Here is a 20,474-nt window from a genome sequence, read left to right on the forward strand (position 1 = left end):
GAGACCCCTCCACACCTACCCAGGCACCCTCACCTGCCTACATCCCAAGCAGAGCTGGCTCTGAACTTGCAGTATACATGTGATTGACAGATCATGCTTCCCAGGAAACTCAAGATTGAAATCCCTAGTCCCCACTGTCAAAGATACACGCATGTTCAGGCAGCGAGTCAGGCCCCTCCCTGGACACTCTAGTCTCATGGAAAGCATGCTACATCGTATGTCTGCAACATCCTTTGGGATTGTTTGGATTTCTTCCCCCCACCCCTCCTTTTTGTAGCCTTATTTTTCCTCTCTCTCTTCCTCTATTTTACTCATTTATTCTAATCCTCCCCATTTTTTCCCCTTTTCTTCCTCTGTTCCAATTGGCAAGAGGACTTGGTTTCCACAATAAAAATCCAGGTACCCAAGAGATATTGGGTAAAGACTGCAAAATAGATAGGTAGAAAAATAAGAGAATTGAAAATAAAAAGACAGTGTCATAAGAAGACAGTTTGAAAACCTCAAACTCACTGCCAGAGAGTCGATTCCAACTCATAGGAACCTTATGGGACAGAAGAGATAGACCTGCCTTATGGGACAGAAGAGATAGACCTGCCTTATGGGACAGAGTAGACCTGCCTTATGGGACAGAAGACCTGCCTTATGGGACAGAAGAGATAGACCTGCCTTATGGGACAGGGTAGACCTGCCTCTGGGACAGGTTAGAACTGCCTCTGTGGTTGCTATATTGGAGTAGAAAGCCTCATATTTATCTGTATATGGAAATACAAAGGCTCTAGTATTGCTGAAACAGGCTTGTTTGTTTTTCATTTTGTTTTGTTTTAATTTGGAGGATTAACCTTTCCTGATTAAAGATTCATAATAAAATAATATTAAACAATATCATGCCCTATTAATACATAGACACACAGATCAATGAAGTACACCACAGTTCCAAAAGCAGACATGCATACCTGAATAATTTGCTTTCAACAACAATACAATGGGAATTCAGTGTGTGTGTGTGTGTGTGTGTGTGTGTAATGGAAAGGGACATTCAACAAATGGCATTTGAATAATTAGTTTCTATTTGTAAATAAGTAAACTTACATAACTCCAACCATATAGAGAATTTAACACAAAATTAATCATAGGCATAAATGCAAACTTCAGAATAAAATATCTGTAACATTTAAAGTCTGAAAAATCTGTGCAAATATTGGTTAAGCTCTCTGCAGAAGATTTTAAAAATTCAGAGTTGTAATAAATATTTCCCAGATATTTCAGTAAATATTTAATGATGCTTATTACTAACATTTTATTGGAGTTTTATGAGATTTAACTACAATGTTATAGAAAGAAAAAGAAATGACTCCCTGAATCTAATGTAGCTATATATACAAATATGGTTATTATATATTTAAGAACTTCTCTTACCTAACACTGTACTCTAAACAATATTACATTTCCTTCCCTTGAACACACGGCTTTTTCTAGACTAATAACACTGAGAAATGCCACTGCTAGTCTTTCCTTTTTTTCTGATGCTTTGCAGCAAAGCACAAATAGTTAATATTGAATGTGTTCCCACAAAAGGATGTCCATGTGTTGCTATGATGCCTGTTAATCAATATTAAAACAAATTTTAAAATGTCTTTTGTTAGATCTTAAGTTGCCAAAGGAAAACTAGGATGCATTTGGTCCTGTATTATGATCTGAAAACATTTACGAAGTGATAAAAAGAAAAATACTCTTATCTACTATGTTCCACTGAACTAGTCTCATATAATGTTCTTTCTAACCAATTCTAGTAATAATAATATAGAAAATATACAATCATCCTTTGTGGACTATTTTTATGAAAATCACAAAACTAGATTTTTCTAAAAGTTACAACAGATCTCTGCCTCCACTAAACATTCACAAGATGGGTTTTTGTAACATCGCCTTCAATGAGGGAAATCAGAAATGTGAATATTCTGCAACCCATGAAGAAATGATGTCAATCCCACTGGACTTGAGCCAGATGGTAGGATTAACTGGTAAGAATGGATAGAAGAATACAACCCCTGTGATGCTTACGGGAGAGCTTATGTAATGAACTTCAATTAGTCCACGTATAGGCTGTGTTCTCAGAAAGGACTCAAGAAACGTTGGGGCTGTACACTAATGCATGTGTGCTCAGACTCTCTAGATACATGCTAAATAAACAGTCGACACAGGAGGCATCTGCTGTGACTGATACATTTGGTTTAATGATCCTCCTAGTAAAGAGCTGGGGAAATGTAATCATAGGTTCAAGTTCTCCTTCAGGAAAGAAAAGGTCTTCTGAATCAAAAGCTAACATTGCGTTATAACCCACTGCAATGTGGTCACGGGCATGCCTTTTCTCTTTGTCCTCACAACGGTCATGCCAAAGACAGCAGTACAAACCAATGCACTAAAGCAGGTGCTGGGGGGAGTGTGCAGTGCAGAGTGGGGACCCAAAGCCCATCTCTAGGCAACTTGACATCCCCTTAGGAGACAGCCAGTCAGGGTGCAGTGTAGCAATGATGAAACATACAACTTTCCTCTAGTTCCTAAATGCTTCCTCCCCACCCCCCTCCTCCCCACCCACTATCATGATCCCAATTTTACCTTATCAATCTGGCTAGACCAGAGGATGTACACTGGTACAGACAGGAACTGGAAACACAGGGAATCCAGGACAGATGAGCCAGTCAGCACCAGTGGTGAGAGCAGTGATACTGGGAGAGGGGAGAGAGGGTGGGGTAGAGACAGGGAACTGATTATAAGGATCTACATATAACCTCCTCCCTGGGGGACAGACAACAGAAAAGTGGATGAAGGGAGACATAAGACAATACAAGATATGACAAAATAATAATTTATAAATTATCAAGGGTTCATGTGGGAGAGGGGCATGGGGAGGGGGAAAATTGAGGGGCTGATGCCAGGGGCTTACATGAAGAGTAAATGTTTTGAGAATGATGAGGGCACATTCATTGTGTGCTAGACACAGTGGATGTATGTATGGATTGTGATAAGATTGTATGAGTCCCCAATAAAATGATTTTTAAAAAAGCAGGTGCTGCAAAATTGTGCCTTGGTGTTACCAAGTAGTGTTCTCACACCCAGGAACGTTAGAGCGCTAGACCACAATCGATTAAATTTCATATCATGCCTTGTTTGATCAGCCCCACGTCTGTGAGACAGTCAGGATCAACTCTCCACTTTTCAGAAAGTGGGTGATGAGGATTTACAGCTCTCAGAGGGTACTGTCTTTAAAAATCATTCCATTCTCAAGTAGAAAACAAATGTTTTGAGAATGATGATGGCAACAAATGTACAAATGTGCTTGACACAATCCACGGATGGATGCATTGTGATAAGAGTTGTACAAGCCCGCAATAAAATGATTTAAAATAAATAAATAACTGAAACCGTAAAAATCACTTCATTCAGATAGCAATAAGAAAAATTGAATCCAAGTTCTCTCCTCCCAAGTTCTGTGCTCTTTCATTTTCTCTAGGCAAGAAATGCAGATTTGGGAATAGAGTATGAAACTAGAGCCCCCCCCACCCCAAGTAGAAAGAAAATGTTTTAGAAATGATGATGGTGACATATGTACAAATGTGCCTGATACAATTGATGTACAGATTGTTGTAAGACCTGTAAGAGCCCCCAATGAAATGATTTATTAAAATAAACAAAACAAACAAACAAAAAGAAACTGGATCTTCTCCACACACCAAAAAATAAGAATTCACTGCCATCAAGTGACAGCTGGCTCACAGTGGCCCTATAGGACAGAGTAGACCTGCCCTGTGAGTTTCTAAAACTTTAACTTTTTGTTTGTCTGTTTGCAGATCATTTTATTGGGGGCTCTTACAGCTCTTATAACGATCCATATATCATTTGTATCAAGCATATTTGTACACACGTTGCCATCACTTACTTTCTACTTGAGCCCTTGGTATCAACTCCTCTTTTTTCCCTCTTAAACCAACTGCTTTCTCCCTTCCCCCAAGGTTTCTTCCCCACTCCTCTCCCCACCTTCCCCCTCCCTCCTGCTAATTCTTCATGGAGGTAGAAAGCCCCGTCTGTCTCGAGAGGAGCCTGGTGCTTTCTAACTGCTGTAATCTAAAAATTAAAGTGTTTGGGTGTAGCGTTATTATTCTAAGGTCTAAGAAGTAAAATAAGTTAAATGAGAGAATTACTAAGCTGAGATAAAATAATGTACCAGGATAAAAATCTACTGAGATAAGTAAGACCCATGAAGCTGGGACACTGCGTGTGGGAAATGTATGGGCCGATAAGAAAAGAAGAAGAACAAGCATTCTAAACACCTTTGAGGGGGAGTCTAGATCTCTGAGGACCTCACAGCAGAAACGATAAACATTAAGGTAAGTAGAAAGAATCAGAGAACTGTGTGACTTGCCTGAAAGCATCAGCTAGTATCAGGACTGAGGCTAGAACTGATTTGGCTGTATTTAATAATAATAACTATAATAACAATAAGAAGAATAAGACTACAGATAGAAGAGTCAGGCAAGCAGCATGAAAAAGATGGGAGATACAACATCTTCACCAGGACAGACACACAGGATTGGTGGGTGTCAGTGTTGTTAGGTGCCATTAAGTCAGTTCTGACTCATCGGGACCCCGCTTGCCCGGTGCTGTGCCAGCCTCACAACTGTTCTTATTGTTGAGCGCATTGCGGCAGCCCCGGAATCAGTCCATCTTGTCGCAGGCATTCCCTTTTTGCTGACTTCCTACTTCACCAAACGTGATGTCCTTCTCCGGGGACTGGCCTCTCCTTGGGAACAACTCCTAAGTACGTGAGCGGAAGGCTCAGGATCCTGGTCTCTAGGGAGCACTCTGGCTGTACTTCTTCAAGGCAGATTTGTTTGTTCTTCCGGCAGTCCCTCGTACTTCCAATATTCTTCTCCAGCACCAGAATTCAAACACATCCATCCTCCTTTGGGCTTCCTTAGGCAATGGGCCACGTCCCGTGTTAGCATGCATGCTGCATCCAGTTCATCTAGAGCCCTTCCAAACACCAGTCTGCACATAGCAAAGACGTGGCTCTAATGTGCGGATCTAATTGTTTTCGTTTAGATTCAAACCAAACCTACACTGTGGAAAACACCGAACTGGTTATGATAGATGCTTCCATTTTTAATTCCAATGCAGAAAATGTGTCAAGGACATATTTCTGTAACTGCTTACATTTTCAAGGTCGCCTCCCCATCCCCACATGCTGATTTTACCAATGTTTGTATATACGTAAGTCACAGATAGTAACAGCTTTTAATTAGTAAAGTTAATGCAAACTTTACATTCTCAAGATCTCAATGTTTTATAGCACTTAAAATCTAGTCTCCTAATCAGTTACAAAGATTTTTTTTAAGCTTCTACCTACTAGCACTTTTCTTACGAGTTCAGTCATTTCCATTTCTCCAGGCACATCTGGGTGGGCCCACAGGAGGGACCCAAAGAAATGAAAAGAAAGCATCGTCTTCCCTCCCACACAGATCGTGAGAGGTTGACATCATAGCGACATGGCCTCAGCTACAGAAGGAAAAATAACTCGAGTGAGGACCTGAAGCCTTTATCCAATAAAGACAGGGAAACGTTCAGCATTGGCGCTCACACCTACTGGGTTGGGGAACTAGACACCAACAACCAAACCCATCACCACTGTTCTGAAAAGAGCTTCTATTAGAGCAGTCAAGTAAGAGGAACGTCAATCATTGTACTTCCACTGATGCTTGTATTTTGCAGAACAGATTACACACAGGAACCTCGGAAGACAGGCCCACCACCATATTTCCAGGCCCGAAGCTCATGCAGCCTCAAGCTGCCCTAGGGGGCTGCCACGAAGTCCAACTTCCATGTCAGTCTCCTGAGTCCCACCAACCCTTCTCTGGGCAATCCTACGGGGGCCATCTTCAACAATGTCCAGATCTCCAAGACAGCTGGGACAATCTCAGAGAGACAACGGACTGCGGCTTCCACACAACTTCCTGGAACCAGTAATCTGGCTGCCGTTCAGCAAGGCCTGACCATGGTTAGTCAAAAGGGTGAGTTCATCCGAGCAAAGGCAGGACCACAGTGACCAGCCAGTAACCAACATCTGAGAAATTACAGAAATACGTGACTTCGGGCCCGTTTGAAGCAATCAGAGCCCAAGGTGATGATCAGGGAGGCAGGTTGGGAGTCTTTCCGATCTGCTGCCTCAGTGTTCTTTTATCATTTGCCCTTTCTTGCATTTTCCTCTTTATCAGGTTCCATTTCTATCCACCTTGTTTCTTTCTCTGCTTTATTTACTTTTACTTTACCTAAGGCTTATTTTTGGGAAAAAAAATTAACTAAAAATGAACCTCTTTCCTGCCTGATTATTTCCAGTGCTCTTGTTCCTTGCTGAAATGGCTAAGACCTTACAGGCTAGTGTCGTGGTTCTGAAGCCATCATAGATATGTTTCCCTTTGCATGCTGTTAATAAGATTTTCATCATCTTTTCAGGAGGCCCTGACTGCACCATCTGTTAGCTGAGACACAGCTAATTTATTCATGCAGCAAATTAAAACTGTTCATCATTGATTAGAACCGGAAGACATCTCAAGATCATCAAATCAAATACCATCATGCTACAGTTGGGAAAACAGTGGTCCAGAGAATTCAAACGATTTGGGCCAAATACGAATCTAATATTCAATGGAGTCTGAGGCCCAATAGAGAGTCAGGGAAAACCACAATCATGTGGAAAAGTGTGCACACACTAAGATTTCTTGAGAAAAGAGTTTGGGCCATTGGATTTTAGAGATCTGAATAAAACAGAACATTTATAAAAACTTGAAAAATTAACATTGGTATAACACATTGATTAATCATAACTACTGTTTAAAATAGGAATTTAAGCCTGTACATTTTATTCTGTGTACCTTTGATTTTCGCAGAGAGAATACTTATTATACTGTAGCTATTAGTTCTATTTTGTAATGGAGTAAATAAAAGCAAGTATAAAATGTTTTGTTACCTGTTGCTGCATTAATCACTTCATAAGTTATTTCAAAGCCTTCATAAGCCAGGTCAGCATCGGCGACAAAGACCAGCCTTAATGAGTTGGCACTGCTGGTGAGGGATGGTGGGATCGATCTTCCGCAATATCTGTTCCAAACCAGAAAAGATGCACAAGTCAAAATGATGTGCTGAAAATATTACGAGACCTGAGCCCACCGCCGAGTCAGCTGCAACTCACTATAAGCACTGGTTCTCCACCTTCCTCATGCTGCAACCCTTTGACAGTCCCTCGTGTGGTGGTGAGCCAACTAAAACAGTATTCTCGTCCCTACTTCATCACTGTCATTTTGCTACTCTGATGACTTGGGCGACCCGTGAAAGGGTCGTTTGACTCCCAAAGGGGGTCGCGACACACAGGTTGGGAACCTCTGCTATACAGGGTTTTCAAGATTGTAAATCTTTATGGAAGCAGAGAGCCTCATCTCTCTCCTGACCCACAGCGGACCCTCCAGGACAGGAGAGAACTTCCCCCGTGTGCTTCTGCACCTGTGACCCTTTACGGATGTAGACAGGCCTTCTCTTTCTCCCACTGAGTGGCTGGTGGTTTCATACTGCTGACCTTGCAGTTATCAGCCAGTGTGTAACCTCTAGGTCAGCAAGGCTTCTGCAAAGATATACCTGCTTTGGGTGACCCTGCTGGTATTTGAAATAGCAGTGGTATCTCTTCCACTATCACAGCAATACACCCAGCATCGCAAAATGATACGAGTACTCGTGTTGGCTTCGGCAGCACATATACAAAACGATACGAGCACTACCAACTGATAGATGAGTGACAGTCAAAATATATGCCCTACCATGAAAAGCAGTAGTCAGGGGCCAACTGATAGCACCGGCTCTTTAGAGTAAACCCCAAACCTACTGCGTCCCAGTCAATTACAAATCATGTGGCTCTAAGGTACAGAGTAGCATAGGTTTTCTGAGACAATACATCTCTGTGGCAGCAGACAGCCACCTTGCTGTGCCATGCAGGGGCAGGAGGGTTTGAACCAGCAACTCTCCAGTTGGCATCCCAACACTGTGCCCCCAGGTCTCTTTACACATTTACATCAGAAGAGGGACAAGCATCAAAGCTGTGACCTCCGCTTTCATTACACACACAAAAAGAATAAAGACTGAATTAAACCAAAGAACTACTAGAAATCAACAAAATAGAAAGGTAACATAATATAGAAAATCAATCACACAAAAAAGGTATCTCTTTTAGAATATAATTTTAAAGATGGTAAATGTGTAGTCAGCAAGATCAGGAGGAAGACAGGAAAAAAATTATAACGCACCGGAGCAAAGTTTTGGGGGTGAACATGTATGGGAGAGTGATTTAGGTGTTCGTTTTATGGCTATGGAAACAGAGCCATAAAAGTCTAGATGAAAACTTAACAAATTACTGGAGGCCCCAAAGAAGAGGGAGTAATACAATTCTATCTTCCCCTGCAACAGCAATGATCATGGACTCAAACAGCGTGACTGTAAGACAGATGATTGTGAACTTGATTGTGGCGGCTCGAACCACGCTGCACTACCATCCTTGGTCCACTGACCTCCCTCTCGACTCAACCTGAATTGGATCTAGGCTCACATATTTCTTGCTTGTTCCATGACAGAAATTTTTTCTCTGGCTTTTAAATATTGTTGGTGGTCTTTTCTTTCTGTTTATATTCATTGCTGTCTTTCCATGGTTGTTATTATTTTCTTCTCTCCAGTTTGGTTTGTTTGGGGTTTTTATTGTTTGTTAGGTTTCCCAGTTTTTGAAGCACAGGAGTAGATGCTTAATGACAATAACTGAGGAAATGATTTATCAAGAACGGTGGGGGGAAGGGGCAGGAGATTGGGGAGCAAACAATGAATGCAGGAAATGGGAGGGTGCATTACAATTGATTGTGATGACATATGCAAATTATTTTTACAAGCAATTTAACTATGGAAGTGCATCATAGGTGAATATTAAATCAAGGAAACTACTAAAAAGAAACCAAACTTGACCAATGGTCTCCATGGGTGAAGGAGGAGGAGTATTTGCCTGGGGGCAGTGAGTTTATGTTAATAATGATGGACTAATTTGGAAAGGGGTATCAGTAATGGACGTACAACATGAAGAGTATAATCAATGGCACTGAATTATACATGAAGTTGTTGAATTGGGAAGAAAAAAAACTATCACTGAAAAAGCATGATGACCCCATACCATTTTTATAATACAGCGTGGTTAGATTTTAACGTCTTTCATGAAAAGAAGAAAGCAGGAAGGTGTTTGTGTTTTGAAAACAAAACAAAAAAGGCCAACAACAAGAACCTCACCTCCCCAGAGAGGTCCCAGTGCCAGTGTCAACAACTTCCAGATAATCATTTGTGCAATTGTAATGAAACTCCAGATGAAAGGTTCTGAATACCAAACGAATCAGTTGTCCAGGTTGGGCTACTATATGCCAGGTACAATTGATACCATGAGGGTAGACGTTTGGGTGGCCAGGACTTTGAATGGTGCCCGTTGGCTCTATAAGAACTTCTCCACAAGCTGTTGAAGAACATGATAATAGTCGTTACAACAAATTACTAAGAAGCCCCCTGGATTTCAGGGGGAAAAAATCATCTGCTTATTGCCGCTTAAACAATCAAGAAAGTTTCTGTTCCTTCCTCGCTACTAAAGTTAGCCTGCCTCTCCTTTCACTAACTCCAAGACTCCAATGAACTATTGCTATAGATATTGACTGACGTGTCCCCAGCAGTGTCTGATTCATGGTGACCATTCAGACAGCAGAACCGCATGTCATCCTCACCATCATCACCAGTATGCTCAAGCACATTGCTGCAGCCCTGGTGCCAGTCCATCTCCCCAAAGGTCACCCCCATTGGCCTTCTACTTGACCATACTGGATGTTTTCCTCTTGTGATTGATCTTGCCTTTTGACTTGCCCAAGTCAAGTGGCAGGGACTATGTCTGCTCTTCACTTTTAAGGGGTTCATTGGCTAATATTTGATAGTCAATTGCAAAACCTTTCTTCCTGGTATAGCTGCTGAAATCTGTCCACCGTGGGTGACCCTTCCGGTGTTTGAGATGCCGATGGCATAGCTTCCACTTCATGATGACACATGGCACCACCAGACAACTAACCAACCGGCAGATGCTAGATGATTGTTGGTTAGGAAATAAATACATAGTCTAAGGCTTCTGAATGCCCTCTGTAAGTTTTTTGGAGTGATGATTTTGGGTAATAATTTACTTTCAACATGAAGTTACTCTGACAGGAGCCCCACAGGGAAGCCTGGAGGAAGAAAGCTCCTTACCGAAGTCTGCAGAACTGAACGTAGCCATGAAGCCATGATTCTGAGAAGAGGAGCTTTTCACGAATGTGATGTATAGAAAATTATACACAGATGTGATAAGGGAAGGTGTATCTGAGCCACAATATTTCTTATTTTCAGGAGAACCCAAAATGGAGCTGCTACCAACCTTTAAAAAGAAAAAAGATACACACGAGTTTATTTGGTAAATATTGAATTTTGAAAATGGTATCAAGTATCAATATTTTTATAATATTTTTAATAAGTAGTCAAAACAAATTAGAAAATACCAGACATTCTTCAAACCTGGAAGACACAAAACTTCATAGTATAATTTAGTCATAAAAAAGGCATAATTATTAAGAACTCATCATATTGGAGGCTTGATAATTTTAAGATATATAACATTATATCATTAAATTGTATTAAACATACAATAAAAATATAAATAAAGTACACAGTCAGTCTCTATTTTGGAATTTTTGAGAAAGGGGTATGTGAACATTTGTATTCATGCTTACTAGTCCTATTATTATTATACATTTAAAAACTTTAATAACTTCATTTTGCAATAACTCCGATTTCATCCAACTCCTCCTTCTAAAGGATACACTCCAATGTTGTTTAGGACATTTATTGGCTTGAGTAATCGTTGTGATCATCAATTTTTAAATGTTTTCATTATCACAAAAAGAAAGCCCTTGTCTCTACAGCTTTGTCTATTCTGGGCATCTTTCATAAATAATAAGGTGGTCTTTTGTGACTATCTTTCTCTTTGAGGTCCTTCTATGCCGCAGTATCTGTCAATACTTCACTCATTTTTAGGGCCAAACAGTATTGCATTGTACACAATGTTTGTGTGGGCTAAAGGTGGGATGAGGGTGGGGGTGCTTTGTTTCTGTTTGATTCCCCCCACCACCCACTCAGCACTGATGGATATTTCATTTGGTTCTACGTTTTGGCTAGGTTGAATGAGCACATGTTCTCATTTCTCCTGAGAGTTGCTGGGACAGATAGCAAGTCCGTGTCTACCTGTCTGAGGACCTGCCCGACTTTTCCAAAGCTGCACTGGATTGCATCCCCATCAGCATTAGTTGACGATTCTGTTTCTCCACATCTCTGCCAGCATTGGTTATTATCTGGCTTTTGGTTATACCCATCTTACTGGGTATGATATGATCTCTCACTTTAATTTTACCTACATTACTATAACTAATCATGGTGAGCATGTTTTTAAGTGCTTGTTAACCATTGATATACATGATTTCAAGAAATGTCTATTTATATACCCCTTAATTCCTTTTTTTTATATACCCCTTAATTCTAATCAGCTAAAATTTCATGCTATTTTTTATAATAATTTTTTAAATATATGGGGTACATGGAGAGCTAATTGAGTATATGAATGAAGAACACCCTCTAAAACTGATTGTCATATTAAATGCACAACTCTTTTTCATATGTGTAAGCTATTGAATTGTATGGTATGTGAATTTTATGTCAATAAAACTATGAAAAATTGTTTTTGAAAGTCTCTATATATTCTGGAAAGAAATTCCTTCTATGATTTGAAAAATAACTAAACTCCCATTCTGTGGGTTGTCTTTTCTCTTCTTCATAGAATATCCTTTGCTGTGAAATTCCATTTTGGCCTTTTGTTTTGTACTTGAACATTTGGGGCTTTGTAGTTTGATTTGTGGTTTTCTAATATCTGATGATGATGATTCTGATGAAGGAGTCTCAAAGAGCAAATCAAATGGTAAGTGCACTAACCAAAAGGTGGCAGGTTCAAGTCCACTCACAGGCACCAAGGAAGACAGGCCTGGCTACTTATTTCTGAAAGCTCAAAGCCACTGGAAAACCCTGCCGTGCGCAGCTCTGCTCTACCAGACATGAAATCACTCAATAGGACCTGGCTTTCTGTCTCCTTCTTACAATAGCTTCATTGATGTGGAATGCACATATCTTTCAAGTCAATCAATCGTTCAATCATATTAAAAGGAGTGGTGCAATCTCACCACAATCAATTTAAGAACATTTTCTTCTTTCTGTTACTCCTTGTTCTTAGCTCTCTAGTTCCCCCCAACCTCCTCTGCCACACTCCTAAAAAACTATTAATCCAGCTACTGTCTATAGATTTACTGATCCTAAACGTCACATGTAGAAAAACATCCAAAAAACCCAACACCAACAAAATAAAACCAAGGAAAACCTCAATTGAAAAGAAAGTATTAAAAACCGTAACAAATTTAAAGTGGGTCAAAAAAGAGATCAAATCATTAGGTGTTACATTTTAATCTAATTGTGTCTGCAAATAAAAAATAGTAATGTTGGACTTCTTTTTTGTAGGTTTATTGGAAATCGGTATAAATTCTTCATGGAACTCAAATACGTTGCTCTTTAAAATTGGGTTATTAAACTATTTATTATTGATCTATAAAAGTATTGTGTGCATTGCAAATTAAAGTTCCTTATCAAATATATGACTTGTAGATATTTCCCTCATTACGTGAACTTTCTTTTCACTTTCATAAAGGTATCATTTGCAGAACAAAAGTTTTAAGACTTTTAGAAAAGTCCAGTGTTTGTCTTTCTTTTGTCTTTCTGTGGTTCATATCAATTCTAAAAAGGTATTGCTTAATCCAATGAGGTAGTTAGTTTCTTGTGCCAGCGTGGCCGATAAACACATGTGGAATTAATTGAAGAGCAGAGAGATAAATGGCTCGGTGAGCCTCGCCTTTCTTGTCTCTTGTTCTTTGATCATTGGACCCGTGTGCGGCTGCCTTGCTTGTTCTGTGCCTCAATCTGCAAGCGACACTACCTGTGGGACACCTAACCCATGGACTGTGTAGCTGTAATTTGAGGTTCCTTCAAGACCTGCTTCGCACACAATTGGAATTGACATCTCTTGAGCTGGGGGCTGACTGACCGTTGGTGACCTGCCTTCCTGTTTGGTGCCTGAGCCAGGATAGCCTGAATCTCTCTACAGAGGACTACCCGGCAGCCCTCAAGACTTGAAGGACTGCCAGTGTCTCACAACTGTCTAATACATTTGAATTGTACTGAGCCATTTGTACTGCTTTATAATTTAACTGTTTATTTCTTGTGTTATAGATCTATATAAATATATAGATATATAATTATTAGTAATCTGGTTGTATCTCTTTAGAAAATGCTGTCTAACACATTTAGTATCATAAAGATTTACCCCTATCTTTTCTTCTAAGAGAAATTGTTTATAAGAATCCAACGTGGTGCTTTGGCATGTTGATATTCATTGTTCTGACACCATTTGTCCTCAATGAAATGACTGCACATCCTTAAAATAATGGTTTATTTCTGGACTCTAATTCTGTCCCACTGAGCTGTACTTATATCCTCATGCCAATAACACACTCTAATAATATCTCCTGCAGTTTCCTTCAGTGATGCTTTAAAGGGTGCAAAGGACAAGTTTTGCACTTGTGTTAGGAAATGTATTCCTTAGTATTCTATTCTGTTTGAGGCTATTGTAAGTGGAATTGTCTCCTTAATTTCATTGTTTAATTATTAACTGTAGTGTTGATCTTTTATCCTGCACCTTTGCTGAAGCCATTTTCTAGTCCCCATGGGTCTTTTTCTCCTGTGTGTTAATTCCTGTGATTTTCTACATATAATATTGTGCTATCTGTGAGCAGGGATCATTTTACATTTTTCTCCAATCTGGATTTTATTTTTCTTTCCTTTGCCTCTAACTTCCAGTATAATGTTATCTAGAAATTGTGAGAATGGACATCCTTCTCTTATTAATGATTTCAGAGGGAAGCATTCGGTTTTCATCCTTAGATACAATGTTTGTTACCTGTGGCTTTTTGTAAATGTCCATCATTAAGTTAAGGGAGTTCTCCTTTACTCTCAATTGTTGAGTATTTTTATCTTGGAAATGTGTTGGATTTTATTCAATGCTTTTATAAGTATATTGAGGCAAACATGAAAAGGTTTTTTTTTACTGCATTCTATTAATAACATGTATTACATTGATTTATATTGGCAGACTAAACCAGCCACACACTCCTGGAAGAAAGTTGGAAGTTGTGTATAATTTGCCTCACTTGTATTTTGTTGAGAACTTTCATCTATATTCAGAGATGTTGCTACATACAAATCATGGAACTAACCAACCAGAAGACAACCTGACATATTTGTCACACTTTAAATCCAAATACAATGATTCAAAGATGTCATCTCTCACCTCCATATAATCCGTATCACAATGGGCAGCAGAAGGTCCAATGTCAAAAGCAGTGACATTGAGAACCACACGGCGTTGGGGTTGGTGGATGGCCCACCTACAGACCCTGTCTCCGGGATACACGTTAGGATGCAAAGGAGAGCGGATGACTCCTTCTCCAGTCAATGCACCTCCACAAGCTGGAAATATGAACACAGCATCAATGTTTATCCAAAGATGAAGTATTCTTGTTCTCACTGTACTGAAAATTCTAATTTTGCCTAAGGAGTTCAATGATCACAGATGTAGACATAATTATCAATTGCCACAATGTCACAGGTCTGATGACATTTCCATGAGAATCTTTTTTTCTTGCCATATGAGAACATAAAATGACAGTATGATTTCAAGAAATTAAAACGGAGGGGAGCGGGGAGGGAGGGGAAAAATGAGGACCTAATATCGGGGGTTTAAGTGGAGAGAAAATGTTTTGAGAATGATGTACAAATGCGCTTTACACAATCGATGTGGGTATGGATTGCGTTAACAGTTGTATGAGCCCCTAATAAAATGTTTAAAAAAAAAAAGAAATTAAAATGTTACAATCAGGCAAATTGGACCTTTGAAAAGGGAGGGATAGGGTTCCTTACCTACTTGATAAACCGCTCTGAAACCAGCTTTTGCAATGGAAGCATCTATTTTAAACCTAATCCAGATTCTATTAGTGATGGAGTTCATGTGAGATATGGTTGAATCACCACAGAATTTTCCAAGTATAATGTCTTCATCTAGAACCTAAAGATGAAAATGAAATAGAACTATAATCGGAGTCAATAAAATTACCTTGAAAGTGGTGATATTATTTAGACAGGGGGAAAAGACATCCAAAATGAGTGATGGTCTAATTTGGAGTTATCGTCATAAATTATTGGTAATACTAAATATTGATAAAATCATACTTATAAGTAATACCCCAAATCACAAAGTTTAAAAATGTTTTCTAATAATTTCCACAGTGCCACAGAGAAAATAAGTTCACAGCTTTGGACTATCGGGAGCGGAAAAGGAGGGTATTACATACACGTTCCCATGAAATATGTAATCTCAAGAATTCATTTTCTAAATTGATGTCATTATTGCAAGAAAGATAGAATAGGATAGGGAGGATGGGAGAAGAAAAAACGAAGAAATGTATGAATTAAAAGAAGTTATATAACCAATTTTAAAAGTGAGAAATTAAATGAAGTAAAATTTACAGCAAAACATAGTATATAAATATTTTTTAAAGTAGAATTCATAAATAGGATGAGAAACCGTTTTGAGGAAGTTTGAAGAATAGGCATGTAAAATATATATTTCTGGCAAGTTTAATAAGGAATAAAGAAAATAATTACAAATACTTAAAAATGACAAAAGTGGTACAAATACAGAGTTGAGAAATGTTCTAACATAATAATTTTATATAATAAACTTTATGCTAACATTTGAAGTTGGTTATTCCCAGAATAATACAGATTACTATCATATTTTCAAGAAGGAAAAAAGAAAATCTGACAAGATCATACACCAAAGAGAGGGTTGAAACATCAACAAGTAATTATTGTCTGCCCCTGGGGTGGGAGTGGGGGGACCTACCTAAGAAACAGATAATTTTGTGCTACATAATTGGTTAAAAGGCATCCTCAGTTACAGAACACTTCCCAACACCTTTTTGGTTTCAGACTCTTGACACCAAATCCCAACAGACACCAAAAAGAAATAAAAAACAAACTCACTGCCATTGAGAAAAAACTGACTCACAGTGACCCTACAGGACAGGGTCGAACTTCCCATGTGAGTTTTCAAGACTGTAATTGTTTATGGGAGTAGAAAACCTCATCTGTTGGTGGTTTTGAACTGTCGATATTTGGGTCGCAGTCCAAAGCGTAACCACTATGCCAACAGGGCTCTTCCAAATACCAACTTACATCACATAAATTAAAACTTAGGACTGATCTCATCTATTAATAAAGGCACATAAATCTAAAAACCACAATTCTAAAAAAACCCCAACAATTCTAGAAATATAAATTCACAGTGTGTTGCTAAGTTTAAATAGCAAATCAAATATTGGAATAGAAATGCAACGATTATTTGCAATTATAAAGTCCATCAATAAATCAAATAAGGAAAACCAAATGATCCCAAAATATTGTAGCATTTCTGAATCGATTTTTTAAAAAACTGAAAAGTTAGGGGCTGAAAAAAATTTGTACCTATAATAAAAATTGCTTGTTATAAATTATAGATGATATCTTTATGGTATAGGAGCCAAGAGCATAATGTATGGAGACATATAGACATAGCTTGAAATCCTATCTTTCATGTACAATCTTGCGCACTTACTAGCCTCAAACTAGTCATTAAACAGACTTAGCTCATGAAGCTGTTGAAACAATGAAACAATCAAGAATTCTTTAGTGAAATGTCTGCTAATAGAGTATTGGCTAAAGACTATCTTTTGTTATGCTGAACGAAATGCAAAAATCGTCACATGCTAGAAAAAACTCTACTGAAGCTAACTGCAGGACAGCTGAAGCCAGACATCCACAGGGAATTGACAGAAGTTCAAGGTGGATTCAGAAGAAGCCATGAAGCACTGCTATCAGGTGGATCTTAGCCCAAAGCAGAAAAAGCCAAAAAGTTGGCGGCCTGTTTTATTGACGGCGGGAAGCCACCACAGTACAATCAAGTGACAGGCAAGTGGTGAAATGTCTACTACTTCTGTTACATAAAATTATTCTGGAAGATCCAGTTCACGTACTCAACTTGCGTTACGAAGGTCTCAATAAATGTCCGAAACTGTGCTGAACGCTAGTAATAGCAGTATTATCAGTCACTACTAACAAGGAGCTTTAACAAAGTATTTGTTTATTTTAGCATGATGAGCTCCATCATTAGGAACATGCAGGATGCTACATTATTCCTAGACACAAGTAAGGATATGGAAGTTTATGAGGGTATTTTTAAAATTATCATATTAAAAGGATAGTGGGACACCGCTGGTACTAAATAAGTAGCTAGTGGATAAGAACACTAGACAGCCAAAATATAAGGGACAGTTACATGCAACCAAAATTCTTCAAAATCCTCCCAAACAAGACATAACTAGGTAAAAAATACTGTTAATAAACCTGAAATCTGTAGCATAAAATCTAATTCAATTTTACATATTAATCACAAAATATCTCTGCACAATTTTCAAACACACTTTCCCCCGGGATTGCAAGAAGAGTATAAATTAAAGAAAGTCTTCCCACTCATGCCCTGGAAAGCAGTCCAGTATGGTCCATCATTTCTTTCTGAAATTGATTTAACAGCCTAATAGCCGCACCAGCCTGCATCTGTCCTGCAGCATGCGAAAAGCTTTAGGTCTCAGTGCAAGCAACGGGCTACTTTTGCCTTCAAGTGTAGCTTACTCGGGCTTTTACCATACTGAAACGCTATTTTATTGGTTCTTTACTTTTATTTCTCTTCATTTTATCTTAGGTTGTGTTCAAATCATGCATTCAGTTTGGTAACATCTGTGAATTTCCTTTCAGAACTGTGAAAGAGGGTGTAAAACGATCTTAAAACGTAGAGAACACCTGGCTGACATCTCATCCAGTGGGTCAGGGATGCGTCCCTGTAGAACTGAGGGTGGCAGAAGTGGGAATGATGCAGGAAAAAGAACAAGGGAAATATTCCAGGCTAAAGACCAGGGTGTTGGGATGGGCCAGTTAAGGGGGATGGGAAGGGAGAAGCGGTAACCCCATATAGAAAGGGGAGAGATGCGAGGCAGGAAAGAGAGATTAAAAAAATAGAAGTCAAATTAGGAAAATCCCCCTTGATCCTACAGCGATTGAAGAATGTTAAGCACAGAAGTGACAGAATTTGTGTTTTCATACAGTAATACAATAAGAAAGAGAAAATAAATGTATAGCCCTTAGAAAGGAAAATCACAATCATTTTATTTTCAGAAAATATAAATAATATGTTGAGAAAATACGTAATAACCTATTGAAAACCTCAGGGTCAGTAAGAAAGATTAGTGAAATTTTAATAGCTGTTCTATTTATCAGCCATAACTTCTTAGAAGCTAGGAAGACAATTATTTAATTAATAGAAATAGTGACATAAAATACCTAGAAAGCACTTTTGTAAAAATATCATTTCAGCAATTAAAAGACAACTTCAAAATTTTTATGAGAGCTGAAAGCACTTATAATGAAATGGAGATATTATAGCATTCTTATGGAAATTACATATTCTGTTAAAATAATTAAAATATTCTGTTAAATTTTAAAATGTTAAAATTTAATATTAATGCAAATTTCATGTGATGCTAAAGTATTTTAAAGGGGAAACAAAACATATGGAAAATTGTAAGAATGATCTTGCCCTGCCCTACCAAATATTATCATTACTTACAAAGCTAAAATTATTAAAACCATTTATTTGGGGGAAAAATTGTTGAAAATAGTAGTTAAATACAATGGATAGCCTTGAAATAAACTCTAGCATATAAGAGTATATATTTAAAAATGGAGTACCATAAATTATTGGAAATTAGAGGAACTATTTTTAAAAGTGTTCTGGAAAAATACAAAATTTAAATTCAACACTAACCACCTAAGGAAAGTTTATTTTTAAGACCATTCATTAGGAGCTAATCCAATTAATCATACTATTCAATAGTTCAATCACATCAAACAGTATTGCACAATTGTTACCAAAATCAGTTTCAAAATGTTTTCTTCCTTCTTGAATTCCTTCACCTCATCTTCCCCTTCCCCTCCCTTGCCCACCGACCCCCCCACCTTTTCAGGACCATTTGTCTAGTTATTGTCTCTATAGATTGACCTGTCCTAGGTTTCATACACTGAAAACCATAGAAAATCACATAACAGAGGGTCAAGAGGGCTACCAACAATGACAGAATACAAGAGAGAAACTCCAATGTGAAAATAAAGCCACGGAAAATATTAAAAACCAGGTCAAGCCCAAAGTGTATCGGAGGGGAGATCAAGTCACACGGTTCTAACTGTTCAAATGGGATTTATCATTTTAATGTATTATGGTCATGTTTCCAATACTTTTGTAACCAGCTTATTCTCATCCTTCAAATACGGTTAGAGGGATACCATCAGAGGAGTATTCCCTGTGCAGATCTCACAAAGGCAGCTTTGGCTTCCGCTCTCATCCACAGCCTTCTGCAAACTCGAATCTCACAATTTAAACCCCGGATGTGGATTATAGAATTTACACTCCTTGGGTCATCGATGTTGCTGTGCTTCTTCCATGTGGACTTAGTTGACATCTTCTTTAGATGGCTCCTTATTTGGAAATAAGCCAGACTCTATTCTCTCTCTGATAGTCAGGCACCATCTAATTTCTTCACCACACTTTGCTGTAGCACCCCAATCTTCTGTGTTTCCATGTTTAGGGCAAGTATCAAGCAGGGCCATGTAGTAAGAACTAATTGTTCCTAGATTGGAGCTAGGATTAAGCGTGAGCTCCAAATCCATTCCTGAATCGGTTTTTTTGTTGTTGTTTTTATTTTATTGGGGGCTCTTATCACAATCCATACATATATCCATTTTGTCAAACATATCTGTACATATGTTGTCATCTTTTTCAAAACATTTTCTTTCTATTTGAGCCCCTGGCATGAGCATCTCATTTTCCCCCTCCCTCTCCCATGCCCCCTTGATATGTCATAAATTATTCTTCCCCGCCCTGGCCTCTATCTTACACCTACTGCTGTCTCATTTCACCCACTTTTCTACTGTCCGTCTCCCTGGGATGGGGCCCATATATCGATCATTGTGGTTGGTAGCCCTTTAATCCCCCACCCACCCACCCTTACCCTCACCCTCCTAGTATCGATGCTCCCCTT

The 20,474-nt window shown here is 38.7% G+C and overlaps 1 protein-coding gene across 1 annotated transcript in view; it reads right to left on the minus strand.

Moving 5' to 3' along the window:
* The window catches only part of CUBN (cubilin), a 303,548-nt gene that overhangs the window by 226,017 nt on the left and 57,057 nt on the right, over window positions 1–20,474 (minus strand). The window contains exons 18-22 of the mRNA XM_004716015.2: window positions 15,208–15,352; window positions 14,579–14,757; window positions 10,351–10,516; window positions 9,364–9,580; window positions 7,022–7,152 (exon numbers count right to left, since the gene is read on the minus strand). Of these exons, the coding sequence (XP_004716072.1) occupies window positions 7,022–7,152; window positions 9,364–9,580; window positions 10,351–10,516; window positions 14,579–14,757; window positions 15,208–15,352 (838 nt within the window). The remainder of the gene's footprint in view (window positions 1–7,021; window positions 7,153–9,363; window positions 9,581–10,350; window positions 10,517–14,578; window positions 14,758–15,207; window positions 15,353–20,474) is intronic.

Source organism: Echinops telfairi, unplaced genomic scaffold (genome assembly GCF_000313985.2).
Source record: "Echinops telfairi isolate 266 unplaced genomic scaffold, ASM31398v2 ScPeMD7_7473;HRSCAF=8511, whole genome shotgun sequence".
Classification (NCBI taxonomy): domain Eukaryota; kingdom Metazoa; phylum Chordata; class Mammalia; order Afrosoricida; family Tenrecidae; genus Echinops; species Echinops telfairi.